We start from the raw sequence: 24,284 nt of genomic DNA, 5'->3' as shown, positions 1-24,284 counted from the left end.
TAGACACCTGGAGCAGCTTTGTAAACTCGGACCTGGGGAGGGTGAGTAGGGAAAAAAAGTTCTGCTCATTGAAAATTCAGCATGCACATAAACCTACTGAGATTTCGGAGCAGACAATGAGTAGAAACACCAAGTATTTTAGGATGAGTTACCTCTCAGTTTGTGATCCAAAAACTCCCCAAAAAGCCTCCAATGTGCACAACTCCAGTGTGAGGATCACTTGTCTGTCCTAGCCCATGACTCGATAATACATATATTTTCATCTCTTCCAGATCTCCCCTATGGCTGGGAACAAGAAACGGATGACAATGGGCAGATCTATTTTGTTGAGTGAGTATATAAATATACAATCATGGCCAAAAAGTGTGGGCACCCTTGAAATTGTTCCAGAAAATGAAGTATTTCTCCCACAAAATTATTGCAATTACACATGTTTTGTGTAAAACTCCTGAAAAAAAACCAGTGTGAACATACCGTTAAAAACCTATTCCGATTTGCCGACCTTGAAGTCACGTATTGATGTGCTTATTGTCATATTTCCATTGGTCATTGTTTTTCTCTCTTTTCAGTCACCTGAATAAGAGGACCACTTACCTGGACCCCCGATTCGCCTTTACAGTTGAGGATAAGCCAGCAAAGATGAACACAAGACAGAAGTATGATGCGAACACCACCGCCATGGATATTCTCCAGGGCTGCGACCTGACCGGCAAAGTGGCTATTGTCACTGGCGCAAACACCGGGATTGGTGAGGATTTATCTAAGAAAAATGTCAAATAACGTTTTGTTTTGTAAAATAGAACTTGTCACCTGGTTTAGGGCAACGTCAATATGTATTTAAACATGGGCGTTATTTTACTAGAGGAGGAGGAGAGCTGTGACACCACCTATTGTGAATGGTGGATCCTGTGTTATCTACTGTATATAGAGGGGTTATCAGTCATTGTACAGGAGGAGGAGGTGAGCTGTGACATCACCTATTGTGAATGATGGATCCTGTGTTATCTACTGTATATAGAGGTGTTATCATCAGTCATTGTACAGGAGGAGGAGGTGAGCTGTGACATCACCTATTGTGAGTGATGGATCCTGTGTTATCTACTGTATATAGAGGGGTTATCAGTCATTGTACAGGAGGAGGAGGTGAGCTGTGACACTCCCTATTGTGAATGATGGATCCTGTGTTATCTACTGTATATAGAGGTGCTATCAGTCATTGTACAGGAGGAGGAGGGGAGCTGTGTGTGACATCACCTATTGTGAATGGTGGATCCTGTGTTATCTACTGTATATGGAGGTGTTACCAGTCATTGTACAGGAAAAGGAGGTGAGCTGTGACATCACCTATTGTGAATGGTGGATCCTGTGTTATCTACTGTATATAGAGGTGTTACCAGTCATTGTACCGGAGGAGGAGGTGAGCTGTGACATCACCTATTGTGAATGGTGGATCCTGTGTTATCTACTGTATATAGAGGTGCTATCAGTCATTGTACAGGAGGGGGAGGTGAGCTGTGACATCACCTATTGTGAATGGTGGATCCTGTGTTATCTACTGTATATAGAGGTGCTATCAGTCATTGTACAGGAGGGGGAGGTGAGCTGTGACATCACCTATTGTGAATGGTGGATCCTGTGTTATCTACTTACATATAAAGGAGTTATTAGGCATTGTACAGGAGGAGGAGGTGAGCTGTGACATCACCTATTGTGAATGGTGGATCTTGTGTTATCTACTGTATATAGAGGTGTTATCAGTCATTGTACAGGAGGAGGAGGTGAGCTTTGACATCACCTATTGTGAATGGTGGATCTTGTGTTATCTACTGTATATAGAGGTGTTACCAGTCATTGTACAGGAGGAGGAGGTGAGCTTTGACATCACCTATTGTGAATGGTTGATCCTGTGTTATCTACTGTATATAGAGGTGTTATCAGTCATTGTACAGGAGGAGGTGAGCTGTGACATCACCTATTGTGAATAGTGGATCCTGTGTTATCTACTGTATATAGAGGTGTTATCAGTCATTGTTCAGGAGGATGTGAGCTGTGACATCACCTATTGTGAATGGTGGATCCTGTGTTATCTACTGTATATAGAGGTGTTATCAGTCATTGTTCAGGAGGAGGAGGAGGTGAGCTGTGACATCATCCATTGTGAATTGTGGATCCTGTGTTATCTACTGTATATAGAGGTGTTATCAGTCATTGTACAGGAGGAGGAGGTGAGCTGTGACATCACCTATTGTGAATGGTGGATCCTGTGTTATCTACTGTATATAGAGGTGTTATCAGTCATTGTTCAGGAGGAGGAGGAGGAGGTGAGCTGTGACATCACCTATTGTGAATGGTGGATCCTGTGTTATCTACTGTATATAGAGGTGTTATCAGTCATTGTACAGGAGGAGGAGGTGAGCTGTGACATCACCTATTGTGAATGGTGGATCCTGTGTTATCTACTGTATATAGAGGTGTTATCAGTCATTGTTCAGGAGGAGGAGGAGGAGGTGAGCTGTGACATCATCCATTGTGAATTGTGGATCCTGTGTTATCTACTGTATATAGAGGTGTTATCAGTCATTGTAATCTTACCTGTGATTATTATTAGTGATGAGCGAATATACTCGTTGCTCGGGTTTTCCCGAGTACGCTCGGGTGATCTCTGAGTATTTGTTATTGATCGGAGATATAGTTTTCATCGCCTTAGTTGCCTGATTTACGGCTTCCAGATAAGCTGAATACATGTGGGAATTCCCTAACAAACAGGCATTCCTCACATGTATTCAGCGTATCTGGCAGCCGTAAATCATGCAACTGAGGCGATGAAAACTATATCTCCGAGAAATATCAAATACTCGGGAAAACCCAAGCAACGAGTATATTCGCTCATCACTAATAATTATGAGACTGCTGAAAACTCATCTTAACAAAACAGGAAGTGTAAGTCTAGTGCTAGGCCTAGTGGCCAGTGTGAAAACCACAAGATTTATGGTTGTTGTTTTTTTTACATTTTGGTAATATGGAAAATTAAAAAAAAAAAACATGATCACATAAAAAAAATGCATTTATATAAATTTCATATAATTTCCTAATTTAAACAAAAGGTCATCCTCTGCTGACACTTTCCTTGTAAGTGTCAGACTATCAGCAAGCCCCAGCATGGGTTCCCTCAAGTCCTACCAGTTAGGCCTCTATTAGTGCACGGCTCTGCGGTCGCGCACAATATGGCGCAGGTGTGCTTGCTAGAGATGAGGAGCTGAAGTGGCGCCTCTGTGCATGATACTCCGGCCTGTGAGATACAGAGCCGCACTGTGATATACTGCAGTTTTCTGGAAGGACACACGCAGGGCATGTTGGTCCCCAGACCGAAGTTGAACTTTTTCCTGCCATGCACCTCCGCAAGAATTGCACTAATTTACAACACTTTTTTTAATTAAGTTTTGTTGAATTTGCCCACCGCGCCCCTTCCGTCTAAGCGGGGCGGTTTTGCTAGCATGTTGCCTATAGCAATAGGTGGGCAGTGGGCAGCAATTAACAGAATGAATTTGAACAGGGAAAAATGCAAAGTACTACATCTAGGCAATAAAAATGAAAAAAGCATATACAGAATGGGAGGAATAGGTCTAAGCAACAGTACGTGTGAAAAAGACTGGTATACTAGTAGATCACAGACTGAACATGAGTCAACAGTGTGATGCAGCAGCAAAAAAAGGCAAATGCAATTCTGGGATGTATTAACAGAAGCATACAGTCTAGATCACGCAAAGTCATTGTTGCCCTCTACTCCTCTTTGGTCAGACCTCATCTGGAATACTGTGTCCTGTTTTGGGCACCACATTTTAAAAAAGACATGAACAAACTGGAGCAAGTTCAGAGAAGAGCTACCAGGATGGTGAGCGGACTGCAAACCATGTCCTATGAGGAACGGTTACAGGATTTTGGAATGTTTAGCTTGCAAAAAAGAAGACTGAAAGGAGACTTAATAGTTGTCTACAAATATCTCAAGGGCTGTCGCATTTTAGAAGGAGTATCTTTATTCTCATTTGCACAAGGAAAGACTAGAAGCAATGGGATGAAACTGAATGGGAGGAGACACAGATTAGATATTAGAAAAAACTTTTTGACAGTGAGAATGATCAATGAGCGGAACAGGCTGCCACAAGAGGTGGTGAGTTCTCCTTCAATGGAAGTCTTTAAACAGAGGCTGGACAGACATCTGTCTGGGATGATTTAGTGAATCCTGCTTAGAGCAGGGGGTTGGACACGATGACCCTCGAGGTCCCTTCCAACTCTACCATTCTATGATTCTATGAGGTTGCATAGACTGCGATCCAACTTTTCTAGAAAGTGCGCAGTCTGATATAATTGCAAAATTAAAGACATTTCTGGGTTTAGCTAAAGAAGAAATCAAAAGGTGCACAACTTTGTAATACCGGCATACAAGATAACTTTTTAACCCCTGAAAATCTTCTCAAAAGTCGGGTGTCATCTTATACGCCATGTGTCGTCTTATACGGCGGGTTCGTAACTCTGCGTTCGCCGCATATGGTGTGAAGAGCGGTCCCGATGACCGCGTTCCTCACCGGGATTTTGTAAGTGAATCAAGCCCGCCCTTGTATCCTATTACCTCCTTCTCTTTCACCCGTCTGGCCTGCCCTTCTCTATCGTGGGGATGGAAGTGAAGCCGCGCAGGCGCGCATGTGTCGCTACACTTCCATTCCGGCGAGATTTGAAAGGCAGAGATGGGCGGGTCAGACGGGTGAAAGAGAAGGAGGTAATAGAATACAAGGGCGGGCTTGATTCACTTATACCTTCACGGTGAGGCACCTCGTCATCGGGACCGCTCCCCGCACCATATGCGGCGACTGCAGAGCTCTGCACATGCCATATAAGATAACCCCAGACTTATATGGCAAGTATATCTCAAACTCTATATTTTAAATGGAAAAGTTGGGGGTCGTCTTATACGCCGGAAAATACGGTACATTGTTTCAAGTCCTTGCCATTTTCCATATTCACGACTAAGGAGTGGCCAACCCCTTTTAAATGTTTTCCATTGGGATGCCATTATTGGCAATGGATGAACAGAAGCCAGCGGCACCTGTCACCCTATTTCTAAAAACCAGGTCACAATAGTGCTCTTTTGGGGAACTCTAACCTAGATATTTTAATCAACTGCAAGACACGCTTACGCTGAAACACCAGGTCAATATACCAAACAGACTGTATAGTCTCTAAAATATACCTTATTAATGGAACATCTTCTACATATATAAAGCTGAGTGTATGTGTGTGTGTGTATGTATCAAGCCATGCCCACTTCACATAGCCACACTCACTCCACACGGAAAGCCCCGTCCACATGGCCCACGTTGTTAGCGCACACGGGCGGAGACACATTTACCTCGAAAGCCACCCTGCAAAACTCACCGGCTGTGACGTCCCAGCCACAGCGAGCTACAATCACGGCCACCGCCTTCAGAGGATCAGTGCGCGGCAGGCACAGGCCACATCTAGCTCCGTCGTGTCTAGAATGGAGTTGCTCCTGTGAGGCATGATGTCAAGGGAAATGGAGGAGCTTCATGGATTACACCGCTCTGCTCATAACAGCAAGTTGCTGAGCACGTGTGAGGGGAAGAGATGAGTGAGGGGAAAATGAGAGGAGTGAGGGGAAAATAGTGGTGTGAGGTGAAAATGAGAGGAGTGAGGTGAAAATGAGAGGAGTGAGGTGAAAATGAGAGGAGTGAGGTGAAAATGAGAGGAGTGAGGTGAAAATGAGAGGAGTGAGGTGAAAATGAGAGGAGTGAGGGGAAAATGAGAGGAGTGAGGGGAAAATGAGAGGAGTGAGGGGAAAATGAGAGGAGTGAGGGGAAAATGAGAGGAGTGAGGGGAAAATGAGAGGTGTGAGGGAAAAATGAGAGGTGTGAGATAGTGATGAGCGAGTGTACTTGTTGCTCGGGTTTTCCCGGGCACGTTCGGGTGGTCTCCGAGTATTTGTTATTGTTCGGAGATTTCGATTCCATCGCTGCAGCTGAATGATTTACAACTACTAGCCAGGCTGAGTACATGTGGGGGTTGCCTGGTTGCTAGGGAATCCCCACATGTATTAAAGCTGGCTAGTAGCTGTAAATCATTCAGCTGCGGCGATGGAAACTAAATTTCCGAGCAGTTACAAATACTCGGAGACCACCCGAGCGTGCTTGGGAAAACCTGAGCAACGTGTACACTCGCTCATCACTAGTGTGAGGTGAAAATGAGAGGGGCGAGGGGAAAATGAGCGTAGTGAGGGAAAAATGAGCGTAGTGAGGGGAAAATGAGAGGAGTGAGGGGAAAATGAGCGTAGTGAGGGAAAATTGAGAGGGGTGAGGAAAATTGAGAGGAGTGAGGGGTAAAAAAGACCAAGGTCTAGCGCATACCCTGCAATGGCCTACTCTGTCACCTGCCTGGCTGTGGAGGTTGGCACCCTAATTACGATGTTTTGGCGCCCCCACTCAACGTGGACTACCCCTCACTGCCCTAGATCACCCTATGCTGCAGGTGTGAAAACAAAATACATAAGAACAGAGATGAAAAAAGCAAAAAAATGGTCAAAAAAACACACAAAGAACTCAATAGAAAAAAATTAGCAAAAGAACAGAGGCAAAAGCAGGATATTAGATAAGACCTATATAGGCTCCGGCCCCTTTCATAAACCAATTTGCTAAACACCAATAATAGGCAATGGGTATGCTGTCAGATGTGCCACATAAAATTTTTAGCATCAATCACTACAGCCTATACCACATATACTCAAAATACTGCAGTTTGTCTAGCTATTATTAGCATAAATTATACCCATAAGGGATTAAAGCCTGCAGTTAATATTAAACACAACCCAAATAGATAACCAGGGCCAAGTATTTAAGGTATCTCAGTGGTGTAGGTAGAATTATATGTTATTTATCATGATATATTGCACTTCGCCTCATAGCCTTAGCATAGATAACTGCCTTAAAAATTGCAAATTATACCATATACATTTTCTTCTTCATGGACTATCAAGCCATAGATATACCAGCCCTAGGGGGTTGCCCCCATATATAAACAGGGCTAAACAGTCACAAAGATACTAGTGCAAAAGCCTAAAACGCTACTCATCTATGGCATCTAACATTTTGAGAACCCTCTGACGGGCCTCCTGATGAACCGAACTACGGGGAAACGCGTTGAGGCGAGGCACAGTGTATCATGATAAGTAACACGCCATTCTGCTTATACCATTGTAAAATTGTACAGTCTTGCCTGTTTTAGGCTTTTGCACTAGTATCTTTGTGACTGTTTAGCCCTGTTTATATATGGGGGCAACCCCCTAGGGCTGGTATATCTATGGCTTGATAGTCCATGAAGAAGAAAATGTATATGGTATAATTTGCAATTTTTAAGGCAGTTATCTATGCTAAGGCTATGAGGCGAAGTGCAATATATCATGATAAATAACATATAATTCTACCTACACCACTGAGATACCTTAAATACTTGGCCCTGGTTATCTATTTGGGTTGTGTTTAATATTAACTGCAGGCTTTAATCCCTTATGGGTATAATTTATGCTAATAATAGCTAGACAAACTGCAGTATTTTGAGTATATGTGGTATAGGCTGTAGTGATTGATGCTAAAAAATTTTATGTGGCACATCTGACAGCATACCCATTGCCTATTATTGGTGTTTAGCAAATTGGTTTATGAAAGGGGCCGGAGCCTATATAGGTCTTATCTAATATCCTGCTTTTGCCTCTGTTCTTTTGCTAATTTTTTTCTATTGAGTTCTTTGTGTGTTTTTTTGACCATTTTTTTGCTTTTTTCATCTCTGTTCTTATGTATTTTGTTTTCACACCTGCAGCATAGGGTGATCTAGGGCAGTGAGGGGTAGTCCACGTTGAGTGGGGGCGCCAAAACATCGTAATTAGGGTGCCAACCTCCACAGCCAGGCAGGTGACAGAGTAGGCCATTGCAGGGTATGCGCTAGACCTTGGTCTTTTTTACCTTTAGGCCGAATTGTGCCTAAATAGCACTGGGTGGTGTATTTTTAAAATATTCATAATAAAATCTAATTTTTTAAGGGGATATGTTCACTAGTTAATTCAGATTCCCAGGTTTATAAATATTTTTTCCTATAATAGAGGAGTGAGGGGAAAATAGTGGAGTGATGGGAAAATAGTGGAGTGAGGGGAAAATGAGAGTGCTGTGTATAAAGGAGTGTGAGGTGCAGGAGGAGGCTGTGTAAAAAGAAGGAGCATAAGGTGCAGGAGTTTTACAGGCAATGTTATACACTAAAGACAACTGATTAATAGGCAATGCCATACACCACAGACAACTGCCTAATAGGCAATATTCATATCTGCATTGGAAGAAAAAAACAAAAATGTTTATTGAAAATAAAATCCTATCAATATTTGGGTAATCATTTAGATAATTTGTCTTGCAAATCTGTAGTGTTGAATATATGATGTGAAATGTTTTTATGTGCAATATAATCATTATAATTTGTTACAGCTAACCACAGCTAGTTACTATACCCGGGCAACACCGGGCTCTTCCGCTAGTGTAAGATAAATCACAATTATGGTGCAACATTTGCTTGGTACAAGCAGGGCTGTGGAGTCGGAGTCGGTGTCCATTTTGGTGGAGTCGGAGTCTGTATAAAGTAGACCAACTCTGACAGTGGCGTAACTAGAGTCTGATGTGCCCCGGGGCAAGATTTGGAGCGGCAGAGAATGTTTGAAGGCATTTTTATTACTTACTGCAAAGTCAAAAGTTTACACACGCTAAGATTACTATGCCTTTATACAATTCTGGACTGCCCATATGATGAGGTCATGTGTTCGGAAGCTTCTGAGTTAGAGACACACCTGAAAACACTGCTTCTTTGTGTAGCATCATGGGAAAGTCTAAAGAAATCAGCAAAGATATCAGGAAGAAACATGTGGACTTGCAACAAAATGGCGCTCTGACCTGTGATTCTAGTATTTATCCTGCATTCAGCACTATATGGGGCAGGCCCTTCATAGCTCAGAAAGTCATCCTTTCTTTTCTTCTTGCAAACCCCTAGAAGGGGAGGAGAAGAGAGGAGTGATGTCATATACATGTGACCAGACCCCGCCCACATTTACTGCAGTCATCAAGTGAGCTAGTTGCACATTCGATTTTCATGGCAAATTTCAGCAGCTGCTCCCCCTAGTGTTTAAAAGTGGAAATATCAAAACATTTTTAAATTATAAATGTAAAATTTTTAAATAATACTTTAAATTTTTTCAATTGTTGAATTTTTTATTATTATTTTTTTAATGACACCTTCCATTTAAGGAGTTAACAATAGCGCATCATCCATCCACAGGTTGTATCTGGTACTGCACTTAATCTCTGTTGAATTGAGTGGGGCTGAGCTGCAGTACCGAACACAGCCTGTAGACAGGTGCAGCGCTGTTTGTGGAATGAAAGCAGCCACGTTCTTTTAAATGCTGTACAAACATGTATAGTGATCACCTTTCCACTGGATGGTTAATAACTTGCCGATCTGTGGGGGGGTTAAGGGACAGGGACCCATCCAATACTGAGATCACTGCTCTGCACCATCACTCCAGCTCTTCTCTGTAGTCCTGCACCAATCTATTATCTGTGTATTATTGGCTGCAGAATGAGTCAACCGAGAGCCTGACAGTGAGCTTGTTCTAACAGTAGAATTTTTAACTCTTAAATTCCATCTTCTGACCAACTCTCAGCTGATTTATGGCCTCAAAGTTCAGCTCCGCTTTCACCTGGTCTTAAATCTGCTGAAAAGAGCTAAGGACAAGGAAGATTAAGGTCCAAGAACAGAGCCCAATGTCCAGACTGGCCGGGGGTCTCTTGACTCAAACTCCTCTCATACATGCCTAATAGACAAGGAGACCCCCCGGCCGGTCTGAACATTGCGGTCCGTACTTGTAACGTGAATTTCGGGAGTGTGAAGCTTATCTTATGAGTTGTCCATCCGAAGGAGCTCACTGACTGATTCTCAGTTCACCCATTCTGCAGCCATCAATAGGCAAGTGGAACGCAGGAGGCAAACGGTGCAAAATTTTGAATGAAACCCAAATACATACGTTTAAGTAGGCTAAAAAAAATGTCCCAAAGGAGGATAACCCCCTTATACCCCTTTGTGGTTGTCACGCATCTAGGAAAGGGTTAAATGAAGGAGAAAGAGGTAAGGATGTGTGGTTCCTTGGAAGCTGAGCGCTCGTCCCAGTTTTAGGTCGCACGGTGCAGCGATGTCCTACGATCCGTCCCTTCTCCATTTCTAGAATCTCTCTTTTCCTCTTCTTCTTCGAGACTGACGAGTTTTCAGACACAACCGCACTTTGATGAATTGCCCCATAGTTCTGAAGTCTTGCGGCGAGCGGAGCACACTGGAACATATGTTCCCGTAAAGTCGCGGTCAGGACCCTTCCAGGGTTTGTGCGCATTCAGCTCCGGAGTATAAATGCTTCTAGGAGGAATGACTGACACGCCATGAACGGAATTACTTTCCTTTGAAAACACGCAGACAGAGAGAGCGTTCGGAAAGAATAACATCTGAGTATCCCTGCCTCGAATACCGAGTGATCTCTCGCTCACCGCCAGGCTCTATAACAGGTGGCCGAATTTGACTATTGCGCAAATATTGAGCATAATGCCAAGCCACCGGAGTCCCTGTTAATCACTGCCAAAGACCCATTTAATACTGCTCCTGAGAAGTCTGCTGCTTTCCAAAATGCTTTTGACTCTTGGCACCAGGATGGTGTCAGCCCTGCCAGACTGAAATCCTGAGATAAGTTATGTTTGGGGACTATGATATTAAGAAAAAATGGATCACTTTTCTTATTAGCTCTTCCAAAGCAGCAGGAGTTTCCTTTATAATGATTTCGCACGTAGGTTATATATCCTCTTCAGAGAGGATGAGGAATAGAATTCCTATTAGGATCAGCAATTCTAAAAGTCAATATTGACCTCTTTAACGGCTATGGATAAGAGGTCAAACCAGAGACTCCATTTCCAGACACGTGTTTCAGAGTGTTTGCCCCTCATTAGTACAAAACAGGAGATCTGATTTTCCTGTTTGAGAAGCCTCTGCTTAGAGAGTGCTAAGCTGGTGTAAGGAGACTCATCCCTTTAACGAGCCTTTCCGCATGAATAAGGATAAGAAGTCAAACCAGAGACTCCATTTCCAGACACATGTTTCAGAGTGTTTGACCCTCATCAGTGCAAAACAAGAGATCTGATTTTCCTTGATGAAAAGCCTTTCCTTAGAGAGTCCCAAGCTGATGTAAGGAGACTCTTCCTTTTAAACAGCCTTGCCGTGTGATTAAGAATAAAAAGTCAAACTCGAGGTTCTATTTCCAGACACGTGCTTCAGAGGGTTTGCCCCTCATCAGTGCAAGGCAGGAGATCTGATTTTCTGATTTTCCTTGATGAGAATCCTCTGATGGGTCCTAAGGGGGAACATTTCTCCTTGTGGAGCATGCCAAGCTGGCATAAGGAGGACTCGTCTCTTTAATGAGCCTTGCCATATAACTAAGAATAAGAAGTCAAACCAGAAACCAGAATCTCCATTTCCAGACACGTGTTTCGGAGTGTTTGCCCCTCATCAGTGCAAAGCAGGAGATGTGATTTTCCTAGATGAGAAACCTCTGACGGGTCCTAAGGGGGAACATTTCTCCCCGTGTAGAGTGCCAAGCTGGCGTAAGGAGACTCATATACATATTTTTGGTATATGCAGCCTTTTTCTAGTGCTATTTTTGTTCCCCGTGTCTGTAGTTGACAACATCTGCCTATTGGCTGCAAAATGTTTTCTCCACGACTACTTATTTTTTTTTAACCTTTAGAATTTCTAAAAAAAAAAGTAATTTAAAGGGAGTCTGTCAGCACTAAATAACTGTTCAAACCAAGCACAGGCGCTTGGTGCACCCTTAGTGTGGCCATATAGTTTGGCGCCCCATCCAACCTGCATGTTTTGCACCTTTCTTTGCCTTCCTCTTTCTCTGATTTACAGCTCTTTTACAGGAAAAGTAGATACATGGAAATTAAGTAGATAGAAAGGTGCACTGAATTATTTGGCCACACCAAGGGTACACTGAATGCCTGTGCTTGGTTTGGAAAGTCATTTTCTGCCGACAAATTCCCTTTAGGATTAGAAAAGACTGGCTTTTCTCAAAAACAGCACCACACCTGTCCCCAGGTGGTGTCTGGTATTGCAGTGATCTTCAATAAAGTTGAGTTGCAATACCAGACACAACCTTTGCACATGTATGGCACTGTTTTTGGAAAACCTGTATTTTTTAAAAAAAATTTTGGTTATCTGAGAGTCCAGCTTCCGGGATGATAAGAACAAGTGGCTTGAATCCGTGAGCTGATGAGGATGATGAGCACCCCACCTTGTTTGTTGGATTTTTTCCTTCTTTCGCCGCTTGCCCGTTCCCATTATAAGTACTTAGATCAGTTATTTTGTATTAACCACACACAGTGACGGATATAAAACTGCTGGAAAATAAATGTTTTCAATACTCGCACTGAAAGCTCGCGGGGGATGTAAGATTCAGACTCGGGAGGTGATTGTGTTTCACATTATGAATTCCATAAACCCTACTGTATCGCAATCTGACTTCATGCCTTATGCAGTACTGCACTGTGACCACTAGAGGGCAGTGTTACTCTTCAGAACTCGGTGACACTTATTTCTAGACTCTTTTACTTTGGGAAAAAACTAAAGAGACTTCGACTGTTTAACCCTGAAACTTTTATGTACAGTAGCACCAAAGCCGTATTAATTATGAGGATTTTCCACTTTTTATTGCATATCCTTTATGTTCTTAACTATGAATGTTAGTTTTTTTTTTCTCCTTGTGAGTTTTAGGATTCTCTCTGTTCTCCTTTTTCTCACTTAAGGGGTAAATAAGTTAAGTGTTTTTTTTATGACAGCAGATTATAAGGTGAGTTTTTTTTTTCTTCTGTAAGCATAGACCCTATCCGGATGACAGTCCATTGTCCATTGCAAATGCAAAAAAAAAATGTGCCCTACTCCATCATGTGCTATACCGATCCGGTTGGCATCCACGTGCTGTCAGAGATTGCATGGACCCCATTTACTTGCATCGGGAAGTTTGATCCATGGCTCGGATCACATACAAGACGTTTCTCCGTTTTTATCTCCATTCACCGATATATCGGTCTGCAGCACAACGCCAACGGACACCAGAGTGATGCCTTGGGGGACTAGTTCAGACATGGGGTTTTTTTTTGGTCAGGGTGGAGAACAGACTGAATATGGACTCAGTGTTAGCCTTTATGCTAATGCACGTTCTCAATTTTCTACGTGACCAATGTGGAGATTATTGCAGCATGCACTAGTCTGGTGCGATTAATAGACAAGACTATAGCAGCTTCTACACCTGTCCGCGAGGAGCGAGCAGAGCTGTACATGTAGCAGAGAGGAGCGAGCAGAGCTGTACATGTAGCAGAGAGGAGCGAGCAGAACTGCACATGTAGCAGAGAGGAGCGAGCAGAGCTGCAGACATAGCAGCAAGGAGCGAGCAGAGCTGCATATGTAGCAGAGAGGAGCGAGCAGAGCTGCAGCAAGGAGCGAGCAGAGCTGCGTATGTAGCAGCGAGGAGCGAGCAGAGCTGCTTATGTCAGAGAGGAGCTAGCAGAGCTGCAGACGTAGCAGCAAGGAGCGAGCAGAGATGCACATGTAGCAGGGAGGAGGGAGCAGAGCTGCACACGTAGCAGGGAGGAGCGAGCAGAGCTGCACACGTAGCAGCAAGGAGCGAGCAGAGATGCACATGTAGCAGGGAGGAGGGAGCAGAGCTGCACACGTAGCAGGGAGGAGCGAGCAGAGCTGCACACATAGCAGGGAGGAGCGAGCAGAGATGCACAGGTAGCTGGGAGGAGCGAGCAGAGATGCACACTTAGCAAGGAGTGAGCAGAGATGCACACGTAGCAGCAAGGAGCGAGCAGAGATGCACATGTAGCAGGGAGGAACGAGCAGAGCTGCACAAGTAGTATCGAGGAGTGTGCAAAGCTGCAGACAGCAGCAAGGAGTGAGCAGAGATGCACACATAGCGAGCGAGGAGCGAGCATAGCTGCACACGTAGCAGCGAGGAGCGAGCAGAGCTACACACTTAGCAGTGAGGAGTGAGTAGAGCTGCACACGTAACAGGAGCTAGCAGAGCTGCACACGTAACAGAGAAGAGCTAGCAGAGCTGCAGACCTAGCTGTGAGGAGCGACCAGAGATGCACATGTAGCAGCGAGGAGTGAGCGGAGCTGCACACTTAGCAGCGAGGAGCGAGCAGAGCTGCACACTTAGCAGTGAGCAGAGCTGCACACGTAACAGGAGCTAGCAGAGCTGCAGACCTAGCTGTGAGGAGCGAGCAGAGATGCACGCGTAGCAGCGAGAGGAGCAAGTGGAGCAGCTCACGTAGCAGCGAGGAGCGAGCAAAGCTGCACACGTAACAGAGGAGCTAGCAGAGCTGCAGACGTAACAGAGGAGCTAGCAGAGCTGCAGACTTAGCTGTGAGGAGCGAGCAGAGATGCACACATAGCAGCAAGGAGCGAGCTGAGCTGCACTCGTAGCAGCGAGGAGCGAGCAGAGCTGTACACGTAACATAGAGGAGTGAGTAGAGCCGCAGACATAACAGAGAGGAGCTAGCAGACCTGCAGACGTAACAGAGGAGCTAGCAGACCTGCAGACGTAACAGAGAGGAGCTAGCAGAGCTGCAGACCTAGCTGCGAGGAGCAAGCAGAGATGCACATGTAGCAGCGAGGAGCGAGCAGAGTTGCACACTTAGCAGTGAGGAGCGAGCAGAGCTGCAGACGTAACAGAGGAGCTAGCAGAGCTGCAGACCTAGCTGCGAGGAGCGAGCAGAGATGCACATGTAGCAGCGAATTATAACTGGAGAAAAAAGAGTTATACTAGGTATGAATAAAGTAGAAAAAAGTTCAAATTTTATTAAAGATACACATAACATAAACTGAACATGAACATAAATAAAGTACAATGGTACATGTGCAAGGATAATACATAAAAGTAGCCAGAGAACCCCCCAGCAACCCAAGTCACTTGAAGCCTATCAGTCCATATATAAAGTGCATATGCATAATGTAAGGGCATAAAAGATGAGTATCCTGCCAACTAAAAACCTACCTAACGCCACAGTGGGAAAATAATTAGTTTATAGGGAATTGGCAGTGACTCAGTGCTGACCAATTTGTATATATAAAGTGCATATGCATAGTATAAAGGCGCAAGACAGTAAGTGTCCTGCCAAACAAAAACCATATCCAGCACCACAGTGGGGAGATATTTGCTTCATAGGGAGTTGGCAGTCACTTACCGCAGACAAGGGTCTAGGGCCTAGCTGCGAGGAGCAAGCAGATATGCACACGTAGCAGCGAGGAGCGAGTGGAGCTGCACAAGTAGAAGTGAGGAGTGCACAGACCTGCAACATGCGGAGATAATGAGTCTGATAAATTCAGTGTCTCGTTCAGGCTTGTTTTTTTTTTTTCACGGTCCTAGTTTTATCTGTCATTTTGTTCAGAGTTTCATCAGAGTTTGGTCTGGGTCTCATACGTTTTTCTCCTATCTAACAGTCCATGAAAATCAGACAATGCTAGGATGGTATCTGATTTTTCCCACTGACCCATAGACTTTGCAGATTTTGCTTCAACAGATCAGTATCAGACACATCACTGTGTTTTTGTGTAGACCACTCGGTCCGCAGGAAAAAAATCAGACGTGTGAACAGTTCCATAGACTATGCAAGGTATGAGTGTGATCTGTGAAAAACGCAGATACTACTTGTATGTCAAAAACAGACATCTAGATGAGCCCTAAGAGAGGCAAGAAGAGAACGCTCTGACTGTACTTACATGCGCAGTTCACTGATAGCACACCGGAAAGAAAATAATAAAAATATATCCTCAAAGTTGGACAATCGTTATGATGTGTAACTATATTTTGAAGTTTATTACTTTTTTTTCAATTTTGGCAAGCACTTTAGTTGCCTACAGATTGATGGTGGTCTGTGCCCTGAGCTCCCTAGAGATTACTGAAATGACCCCAAACAGTGTATAGCTCAACAGACAGAGCAGCATACATAGAAAGCATAGGCACGGAAGTTTCTTTCTACTGCATCTGCACCCCACTTTGTGTGCGCACTTAGGCAGGAGGTGTGTGCTCCTTTCTCCTGAGATAGCATGCTTAGGCAGGAGGTGTGCGCGCTTAGGCAGGAGGCGTGCACTCCTTTCTTCTGATCTGTGCATGCTTAGGCAGGAAGTGTGCGCTCCAACTCCAGACTTGTGCGTTCTTAGGCAGGAGGTGTGTGCTCCTTTCTCCTGATATAGCATGCTTAGGCAGGAGGTGTGTGTGCTTATGCAGTAGGTGTGCATGCTTAGGCAGAAGTGTGTGTTTAGGCAGGAGGTGTGCGCACTTAGGCAGGAGGTGTTGCCTCCTATCTCCAGACTTGTGCGTCCTTAGGCAGGAGGTGTGTGCTCCTTTCTCCTGAGATAGTATGCTTATGCAGGAGGTGTGTGTGCTTAGGCAGGAGGTGTGCGCGCTTAGGCAGGAGGTGTGCACTCCTTTCTCCTCAGCTGTGCATGCTTAGGCAGGAGGTGTGTGCTCCTATCTCCTGAGCTGTTCATGCTTAAACAGGGTGTGTGTGCGCTTAGGCAGGAGGTGTGCGCTCCTTTCTCCTGAGCTGTGCATGCTTAGGCAGGAAGTGTGCGCTCCAACTCCAGAATTGTGTGTGCTTAGGCAGGAGGTGTGTACTCCTTTCTCCTGACATAGCATGCTTAGGCAGGAGGTGTGTGCTTAGGCAGGACGTGTGCGCGCTTAGGCAGGAGGTGTGTGCTCCTATCCCCTGAGCTGTTCATGCTTAGGCAGGAGGTGTGCGCTTAGGCAGGAGGTATGCACTCCTTTCTTCTGAGCTGTGTATGCTTAGGCAGAAGGTGTGCGTGCTTAGGCAGGAGGTGTGTACTCCTATCTCCTGAGCTGTTCATGCTTAGGCAGGAGGTGTGCGCTTAAGCAGGAGGTATGCACTCCTTTCTTCTGAGCTGTGTATGCTTAAGCAGAAGGTGTGTGTGCTTAGGCAGGAGGTGTGCGTGCTTAGGCAGGAGGTGTGTGTGCTTAGGCAGGAGGTGTGTGTGCTTAGGCAGGAGGTCTGCACTCTTAGGCAGGAGGTGTGTGTGCTTAGGCAGGAGGTGTGTGCTCCTATCTCCTGAGCTGTTCATGCTTAGGCAGGAGGTGTGTGCGCTTAGGCAGGAGGTGTGCACTCCTTTCTCCTGAGCTGTGCATGCTTAGGCAGGAAGTGTGCTCTCCAACTCCAGAATTGTGTGTGCTTAGGCAGGAGGTGTGTGCTCGCCTTTCTCCTGACATAGCATGCTTAGGCAGGAGGTGTGTGTGCTTAGGCAGGACATGTGCGTGCTTAGGCAGGAGGTGTGCGCTCCTTTCTCCTGAGCTAGCATGCTTAGGCAGGAGGTGTGTGTGCTTAGGCAGGAGATCTGCGCGCTTAGGCAGGACATGTGTGTGCTTAGGCAGGAGGTGTGTGCTATCCCCTGATCTGTTCATGCTTAGGCAGGAGGTCTGCCCGCTTAGGCAGGAGGTGTGTGCTCCTATCTCTTGAGCTGTTCATGATTAGGCAGGAGGTGTGTGTGCTTAGGCAGGACGTGTGCGCGCTTAGGCAGGAGGTGTGCGCTCATTTCTCCTGAGCTAGCATGCTTAGGCAGGAGATGTGTGTGCTTAGGCAGGAGGTGTGTGCTATCTCCTGAGCTGTTCATGCTTAGGCAGTAGGTCTGCACTCTTAGGCAGGAGGTGTGTGCTTAGGCTGGAGGTGTGTGCTCCTATCTCCTGAGCTGTTCATGCTTAGGCAGGAGGTGTGTGCGCTTAGGCAGGAGGTGTGCGCTCCTTTCTCCTGAGCTGTGTATGCTTAGGCAGGAAGTGTGCGCTCCAACTCCAGACTTGAGAAAATAATAAGAATGTATCCTCAAAGTTGGACAATCATTATAACGTGTAACTATATTTTAAAGCTTACTACTTCTTTTCAATTTTGGCAAGCACTTTAATTGCCTACAGATTGATGGTGGTCTGTGTCCTTAGCTCCCTATAGATTACTGAAATGACCCCGAACAGTGTACAGCTCAACAGACAGAGCATCATACATAGAAAATGAAGTTTCTTTCTACTGCATCCGCACCCCACTTTGTGTGCACGCTGAAGCAGGAGGTGTGCGCTTCTATCTCCAGACTTGTGCGTGCTTAGGCAGGAGACGTGTGCTCCTTTCTCCTGAGATAGAATGCATAGGCATGCGGTGTGTGTGCTTAGGCAGGTGGTGTGTGTGCTTAGGCAGGAGGTCTGCACGCTTAGGCAGAAGGTGTGTGCTCCTTTCTCCTGAGATAGCATGCTTCGGCAGGAGGTCTGCGCACTTAGGCAGGAGGTCTGCGCGCTTAGGCATGAGGTGTGTGTGCGCCTATCTCCTGAGCTGTTCATTGCTTAGGCAGGAGGTATGTGCGCTTAGGCAGAAGGTGTGCATTCCTTTCTCCTGAGCTGTTCATGCTTAGGCAGGAGGTGTGTGTGCTTAGGCAAGAGGTGTGCGAGTTTAGGCAGGAGGTGTGTGTGCTTAGGCAGGAGGTGTGTGTGCTTAGGTAGAAGGTCTGCGTGCTTAGGCAGGAGGTATGCATGCTTAGGCAGGAGGTGTGCGCTTAGGCAGGAGGTGTGTTCTCCTTTCTCCTGAGCTAGCATTCTTAGGCAGGAGGTGTGTATGCTTAGGCAGGAGGTCTGCTTGCTTATGCAGGAGGTGTGTGTGCTTAGGCAGGAGGTGTGTGCTCCTATCTCCTGAGCTGCTTATGCCTAGGCAGGATGTGTGCGCTTAGGCAGGAGGTATGCGCTCCTTTCTCCTGAGCTGTGCATGCTTAGGCAGGAGGTGTGCGTGCTTAGGCAGGAAGTGTGTGTGCTTAGGCAGGAGGTCTGCGTGCTTAGGCAGGAGGTCTCCACTCTTAGGCAGGAGGTGTGTGCTCCTGTCTCCTGAGCTGTTCATGCTTAGGCAGGAGGTGTGTGCACTTAGGCAGGAGGTGTGCGCTCCTTTCTCCTGAGCTGTGCATGCTTAGGCAGGAAGTGTGCACTCCAACTCCAGACTTGAGAAAATAATAAGAATGTATCCTCAAAGTTGGACAATCGTTATGACGTGTAACTATATTTTGAAGTTTATTACTTATTTTCAATTTTGGCAAGCACTTTAATTGCCTACAGATTGATGGTGGTCTGTGTCCTGAGCTCCCTATAGATTACTGAAATGACCCCGAACAGTGTACAGCTCAACAGACAGAGCAGCATACATAGAAAGCATAGGCAATGAAGTTTCTTTCTACTGCATCCGCACCCCACTTTGTGTGCGCGCTTAAGCAGGAGGTGTGTGCTCCTATCTCCAGACTTGTGCGTGCTTAGGCAGGAGATGTGTGCTTCTTTCTCCTGAGATAGCATGCATAGGCAGGCGGTGTGTATGCTTAGGCAGGTGGTGTGTGTGCTTAGGCAGGGGGTCTGCGCGCTGAGGCAGGAGGTCTGCACGCTTAGGCAGGAGTTGTGTGCTATCTCTTGAGCTATTCATGCTTAGTCAGGAAGTGTGTGCGCTTAGGCAGGAGGTGTGCGCTCCTTTCTCCTGTGCTGTGCATGCTTAGGCAGGAAGTGTGCGCTCCTTTCTCCTGAGCTAGCATGCTTAGGCAGGAGGTGTGTGTGCTTAGGCAGGAGGTCTGCGTGCTTAGACAGGAGGTGTGTGTGCTTAGGCAGGAGGTGTGTGCTATCAACTGAGCTGTTCATACTTAGGCAGGAGGTGTGTGCGCTTAGGCAGGAGGTGTGCACTCCTTTCTCCTGAGCTGTACATGCTTAGGCAGGAGTTATGCATGCTTAGGCAGGTGTGTGTGCTTAGGCAGGAGGTGTGTGTGCTTAGGCAGGAGGTGTGCATGCTTAGGCAGGAGGTGTGTGTGCTTAGGCAGGAGGTCTGCGCACTTAGGCAGGAGGTCTGCGCGTTTAGGCAGGAGGTGTGCGTGCTTAGGCAGGACGTGTGCGTGCTTAGGCAGGAGGTGTGCGTGCTTAGGCAGGAGGTGTGCGTGCTTAGGCAGGAGGTGTGTGTGCTTAGGCAGGAGGTGTGTGCTCCTTTCTCCTGAGCTGTGCATGCTTAGGCAGGAGGTGTGCATGCTTAGGCAGGAGGTGTGTGTGCTTAGGCAGGGGGTCTGCGCGCTTAGGCAGGAGGTGTGTGTGCTTAAGCAGGAGGTGTGTACTCCTTTCTCCTGAGCTGTGCATGCTTAGGCAGGTGTGCTCGCTTAAGCAGGAGGTGTGCACACTTTGGCATTAGGTGTGCTCTCCTATCTTCTGAGCTGTGCATGCTTGGGCAGGAGCTGTGTATGCTTAGGCAGTAGATGTGTGTGCTTAGGCAGGGGGCCTGCGCGCTTAGGCAGGGGGTCTGCACGCTTAGGCAGGAGGTCTGCACGCTTAGGCAGGAGGTCTGCACGCTTAGGCAGGAGGTGTGTACTCCTTTCTCCTGAGCTATGCATGCTTAGGCAGGAGGTGTGTGAGCTTAAGCAGAAGGTGTGTGCACGTTGGCTGGAGGTGTGTGCTCCTTTCTCCTGAGCAGTGCATGCTTAGGCAGGAGGTGTGTGCTCTTTTCTCCTGAGCTGTGCATGCTTAGGCAGGAAGCGTTCATGCTTAGGCAGGAGGTGTGTGTGTGCTTAGGCAGGGGGTCTGCGCTCTTAGGCAGGGGGTCTTCGCTCTTAGGCAGGGGGTCTGCACGCTTAGGCAGGAGGTGTGTGTGCTTAGGCGGGAGGTGTGTACTCCTTTCTCCTGAGCTGTGCATGCTTAGGCAGGAGGTGTGTGCTCCTATCTTCTGAGCTGTCTACCTCTCAGGGGATTTTTAAACAATCAGCTTGGCTCTCAGAACATTAATCCACACCGATCGGCTTCCATGTAAAAGGACAGTGAAATATTTTTATAGAATGGTAAAAAATGGTTAGTTATTCTTTAAACCAAAGCTTCATCCGTTTCCAGACAAAGCCAGCCTCCATTTTTGCTCTTAATCCAAATAATCTAATAAAGTGAAAAAGCGTCACCTGAATGACAAAAACACGCTCCTGTCGAATGCTGGCAGGAACAGTTCCTTGGCATCATTTACCATCATCATTTAAACAACATCCCATTCTCCTCACCCCCCTCCGGATAACCTGCCCTAAATCTGCTCATCTTACCCTTTGCCCTCCAGGTGCCGCTGGTCCATTTTTCCTCTTCCTAATATTTAATTTACCACTTAGCGATTAGTAATCGCTTTGCCAAGAAGTCTGACTCCTGCTTTCATCTCCCCGCATCATAATTCAGGTCATTCCCATGCAGCCTGTAGATCGTTCATATTAATTATTTGGACCCTTTTTGTTTTTCTGGCCTGAGTTTCTTTCTCAAAAAAAAATAAGGACATCTCAGATTCCCAGTGATTAAGTAAGAGCAAAAAAAAAGTTGAACGTCAGGAAAAGGGACAGCGCTTTGTAACGAGACACCTAACGACTCAATATTGAGATTCCAACCATCGCCAGTGCAGATGGGGTTAAACTATCGGCCGGGACATAAGCCCAGGTCCATCTTTCCTTCTGATTTTTGCTGGCAGGCTGTCTTGCTGCTGTCTGCTCAGATTTTCGGAGATTTGTAGAAGCGTGTGTTAAACACTCCTTGGCTGGCGCAGGCTGTTTCATCTGCAGATTCCGGGCTTTTGGGCTGAAGCGAATAAAAATGAATTTACTGTCCGGCTACCCATGTGGCTCATGTTACGTCTCCTAATGTTTCTGGAAAATTACCCACTTTTCGCAAACAATAAGGTCCAGCATCGCACACCGGATTTGTGATAACTATTTTACGAGTGTACAAAGATCTTAGTGCTGGGCTGATTTCACATCATTGAACCTAATGTTTTTTTTAACTTTTGCAGGTAAAAAAAAAAAAAAAAAGCTGTGCTTTACTCCCCATTCCCAGGTCCAGCGCTGACTCTCCACCGCTGCACCCAGTGTCTGGCGGCAGCCAGTGAGCTCAGAGGCTCTGCCCGAGTCGACAGCATGAGCCGATCATAGCCTCTGAGGTCAGTTATTGGCTGCAGCTCTGTTGTCATGATGTCAACGTGCAGTCGGCAGGACTGGGATTTTCCGAAATTGGAAAACCTTTAAAGGGTTGTCAGTGGCTTCACTTTTTTATTTATTTATGTTTTTATTTTATTTTTATTTATTTATTTTTTATTTATTTATATTACTTTTTTGTCTTTATTATTCATGGGGCACTGTTTTGGAGAAAGAGGTTTGAGAAATTAGCGTTCTAATATCCATTTGAAATGTCATCTGACCACTTTTATTAATATTTTTTATTATTATTACTATTATTTATTACTATTATTATTATTTATTATTATTATTATTACTATTATTATTACTGTTAATGGTAGTAGTAGTAGTAGTAGTAGTAGTAGTAGTAGTAGTAGTAGCAGCATTACTATTATTACTATATTATTATGATTATTATTTATTACTATTATTATTTATTATTTTATTATTTTATTATTATGATTAGTTGTAGTAGTACTATTATTACTATTATTATTTATTACTATTATTTATTATTATTATTATTATTATTATTATTATTTTTTTTTTTTTTTTTTAAGATATACAGCTGACCACTGATTGGTTGCTGCAGTTCCTCCTTTAGTGCTGTCTCTCCTGCTGACCACTGATTGGTTGCTGCAGCTCCTTCTGTAGTGCTGTCTCTGCAGCTGACCACTGATTGGTTGCTGCAGTTCCTCCTGTAGTGCTGTCTCTGCAGCTTACCACTGATTGGTTGCTGCAGTTCCTCCTGTAGTGCTGTCTCTGCAGCTGACCACTGATTGGTTGCTGCAGTTCCTCCTGTAGTGCTGTCTCTGCAGCTGACCACTGATTGGTTGCTGCAGTTCCTCCTGTAGTGCTGTCTCTGCAGCTGACCACTGATTGGTTGCTGCAGCTCCTTCTGTAGTGCTGTCTCTGCAGCTTACCACTGATTGGTTGCTGCAGCTCCTTCTGTAGTGCTGTCTCTGCAGCTTACCACTGATTGGTTGCTGCAGTTCCTCCTGTAGTGCTGTCCCTGCAGCTGACCACTGATTGGTTGCTGCAGCTCCTTCTGTAGTGCTGTCTCTGCAGCTTACCACTGATTGGTTGCTGCAGCTCCTTCTGTAGTGCTGTCTCTGCAGCTTACCACTGATTGGTTGCTGCAGTTCCTCCTGTAGTGCTGTCTCTGCAGCTGACCACTGATTGGTTGCTGCAGTTCCTCCTGTAGTGCTGTCTCTGCAGCTGACCACTGATTGGTTGCTGCAGCTCCTTCTGTAGTGCTGTCTCTGCAGCTGACCACTGATTGGTTGCTGCAGTTCCTCCTGTAGTGCTGTCTCTGCAGCTGACCACTGATTGGTTGCTGCAGTTCCTCCTGTAGTGCTGTCTCTGCAGCTGACCACTGATTGGTTGCTGCAGTTCCTCCTGTAGTGCTGTCTCTGCAGCTGACCACTGATTGGTTGCTGCAGCTCCTTCTGTAGTGCTGTCTCTGCAGCTTACCACTGATTGGTTGCTGCAGCTCCTTCTGTAGTGCTGTCTCTGCAGCTTACCACTGATTGGTTGCTGCAGTTCCTCCTGTAGTGCTGTCCCTGCAGCTGACCACTGATTGGTTGCTGCAGCTCCTTCTGTAGTGCTGTCTCTGCAGCTTACCACTGATTGGTTGCTGCAGCTCCTTCTGTAGTGCTGTCTCTGCAGCTTACCACTGATTGGTTGCTGCAGTTCCTCCTGTAGTGCTGTCTCTGCAGCTGACCACTGATTGGTTGCTGCAGTTCCTCCTGTAGTGCTGTCTCTGCAGCTGACCACTGATTGGTTGCTGCAGCTCCTTCTGTAGTGCTGTCTCTGCAGCTGACCACTGATTGGTTGCTGCAGTTCCTCCTGTAGTGCTGTCTCTGCAGCTGACCACTGATTGGTTGCTGCAGCTCCTTCTGTAGTGCTGTCTCTGCAGCTGACCACTGATTGGTTGCTGCAGTTCCTCCTGTAGTGCTGTCTCTGCAGCTGACCACTGATTGGTTGCTGCAGCTCCTTCTGTAGTGCTGTCTCTGCAGCTGACCACTGATTGGTTGCTGCAGCTCCTTCTGTAGTGCTGTCTCTGCAGCTGACCACTGATTGGTTGCTGCAGCTCCTTCTGTAGTGCTGTCTCTGCA

At 45.9% G+C, this 24,284-nt stretch overlaps 1 protein-coding gene across 12 annotated transcripts in view; it reads left to right on the top strand.

Annotated features, from left to right (window-relative positions):
• The window catches only part of WWOX (WW domain containing oxidoreductase), a 1,206,506-nt gene that overhangs the window by 66,654 nt on the left and 1,115,568 nt on the right, over positions 1 to 24,284 (top strand). For all 12 annotated transcript variants that reach the window (XR_013221655.1, XR_013221654.1, XM_077288364.1 and 9 more), the window contains exons 4-5: positions 273 to 330; positions 570 to 748. Coding sequence is in view for 10 of the 12 variants with exons in the window: in XM_077288364.1 (XP_077144479.1) it covers positions 273 to 330; positions 570 to 748 (237 nt within the window). In the remaining 2 variants the exon portion in view is untranslated. The remainder of the gene's footprint in view (positions 1 to 272; positions 331 to 569; positions 749 to 24,284) is intronic.

This window comes from Ranitomeya variabilis, chromosome 2 (assembly GCF_051348905.1).
Source record: "Ranitomeya variabilis isolate aRanVar5 chromosome 2, aRanVar5.hap1, whole genome shotgun sequence".
NCBI lineage: Eukaryota > Metazoa > Chordata > Amphibia > Anura > Dendrobatidae > Ranitomeya > Ranitomeya variabilis.
Note: the sequence above shows the minus strand (reverse complement) of the source record. Positions and strands in the feature narration are given on the sequence as shown.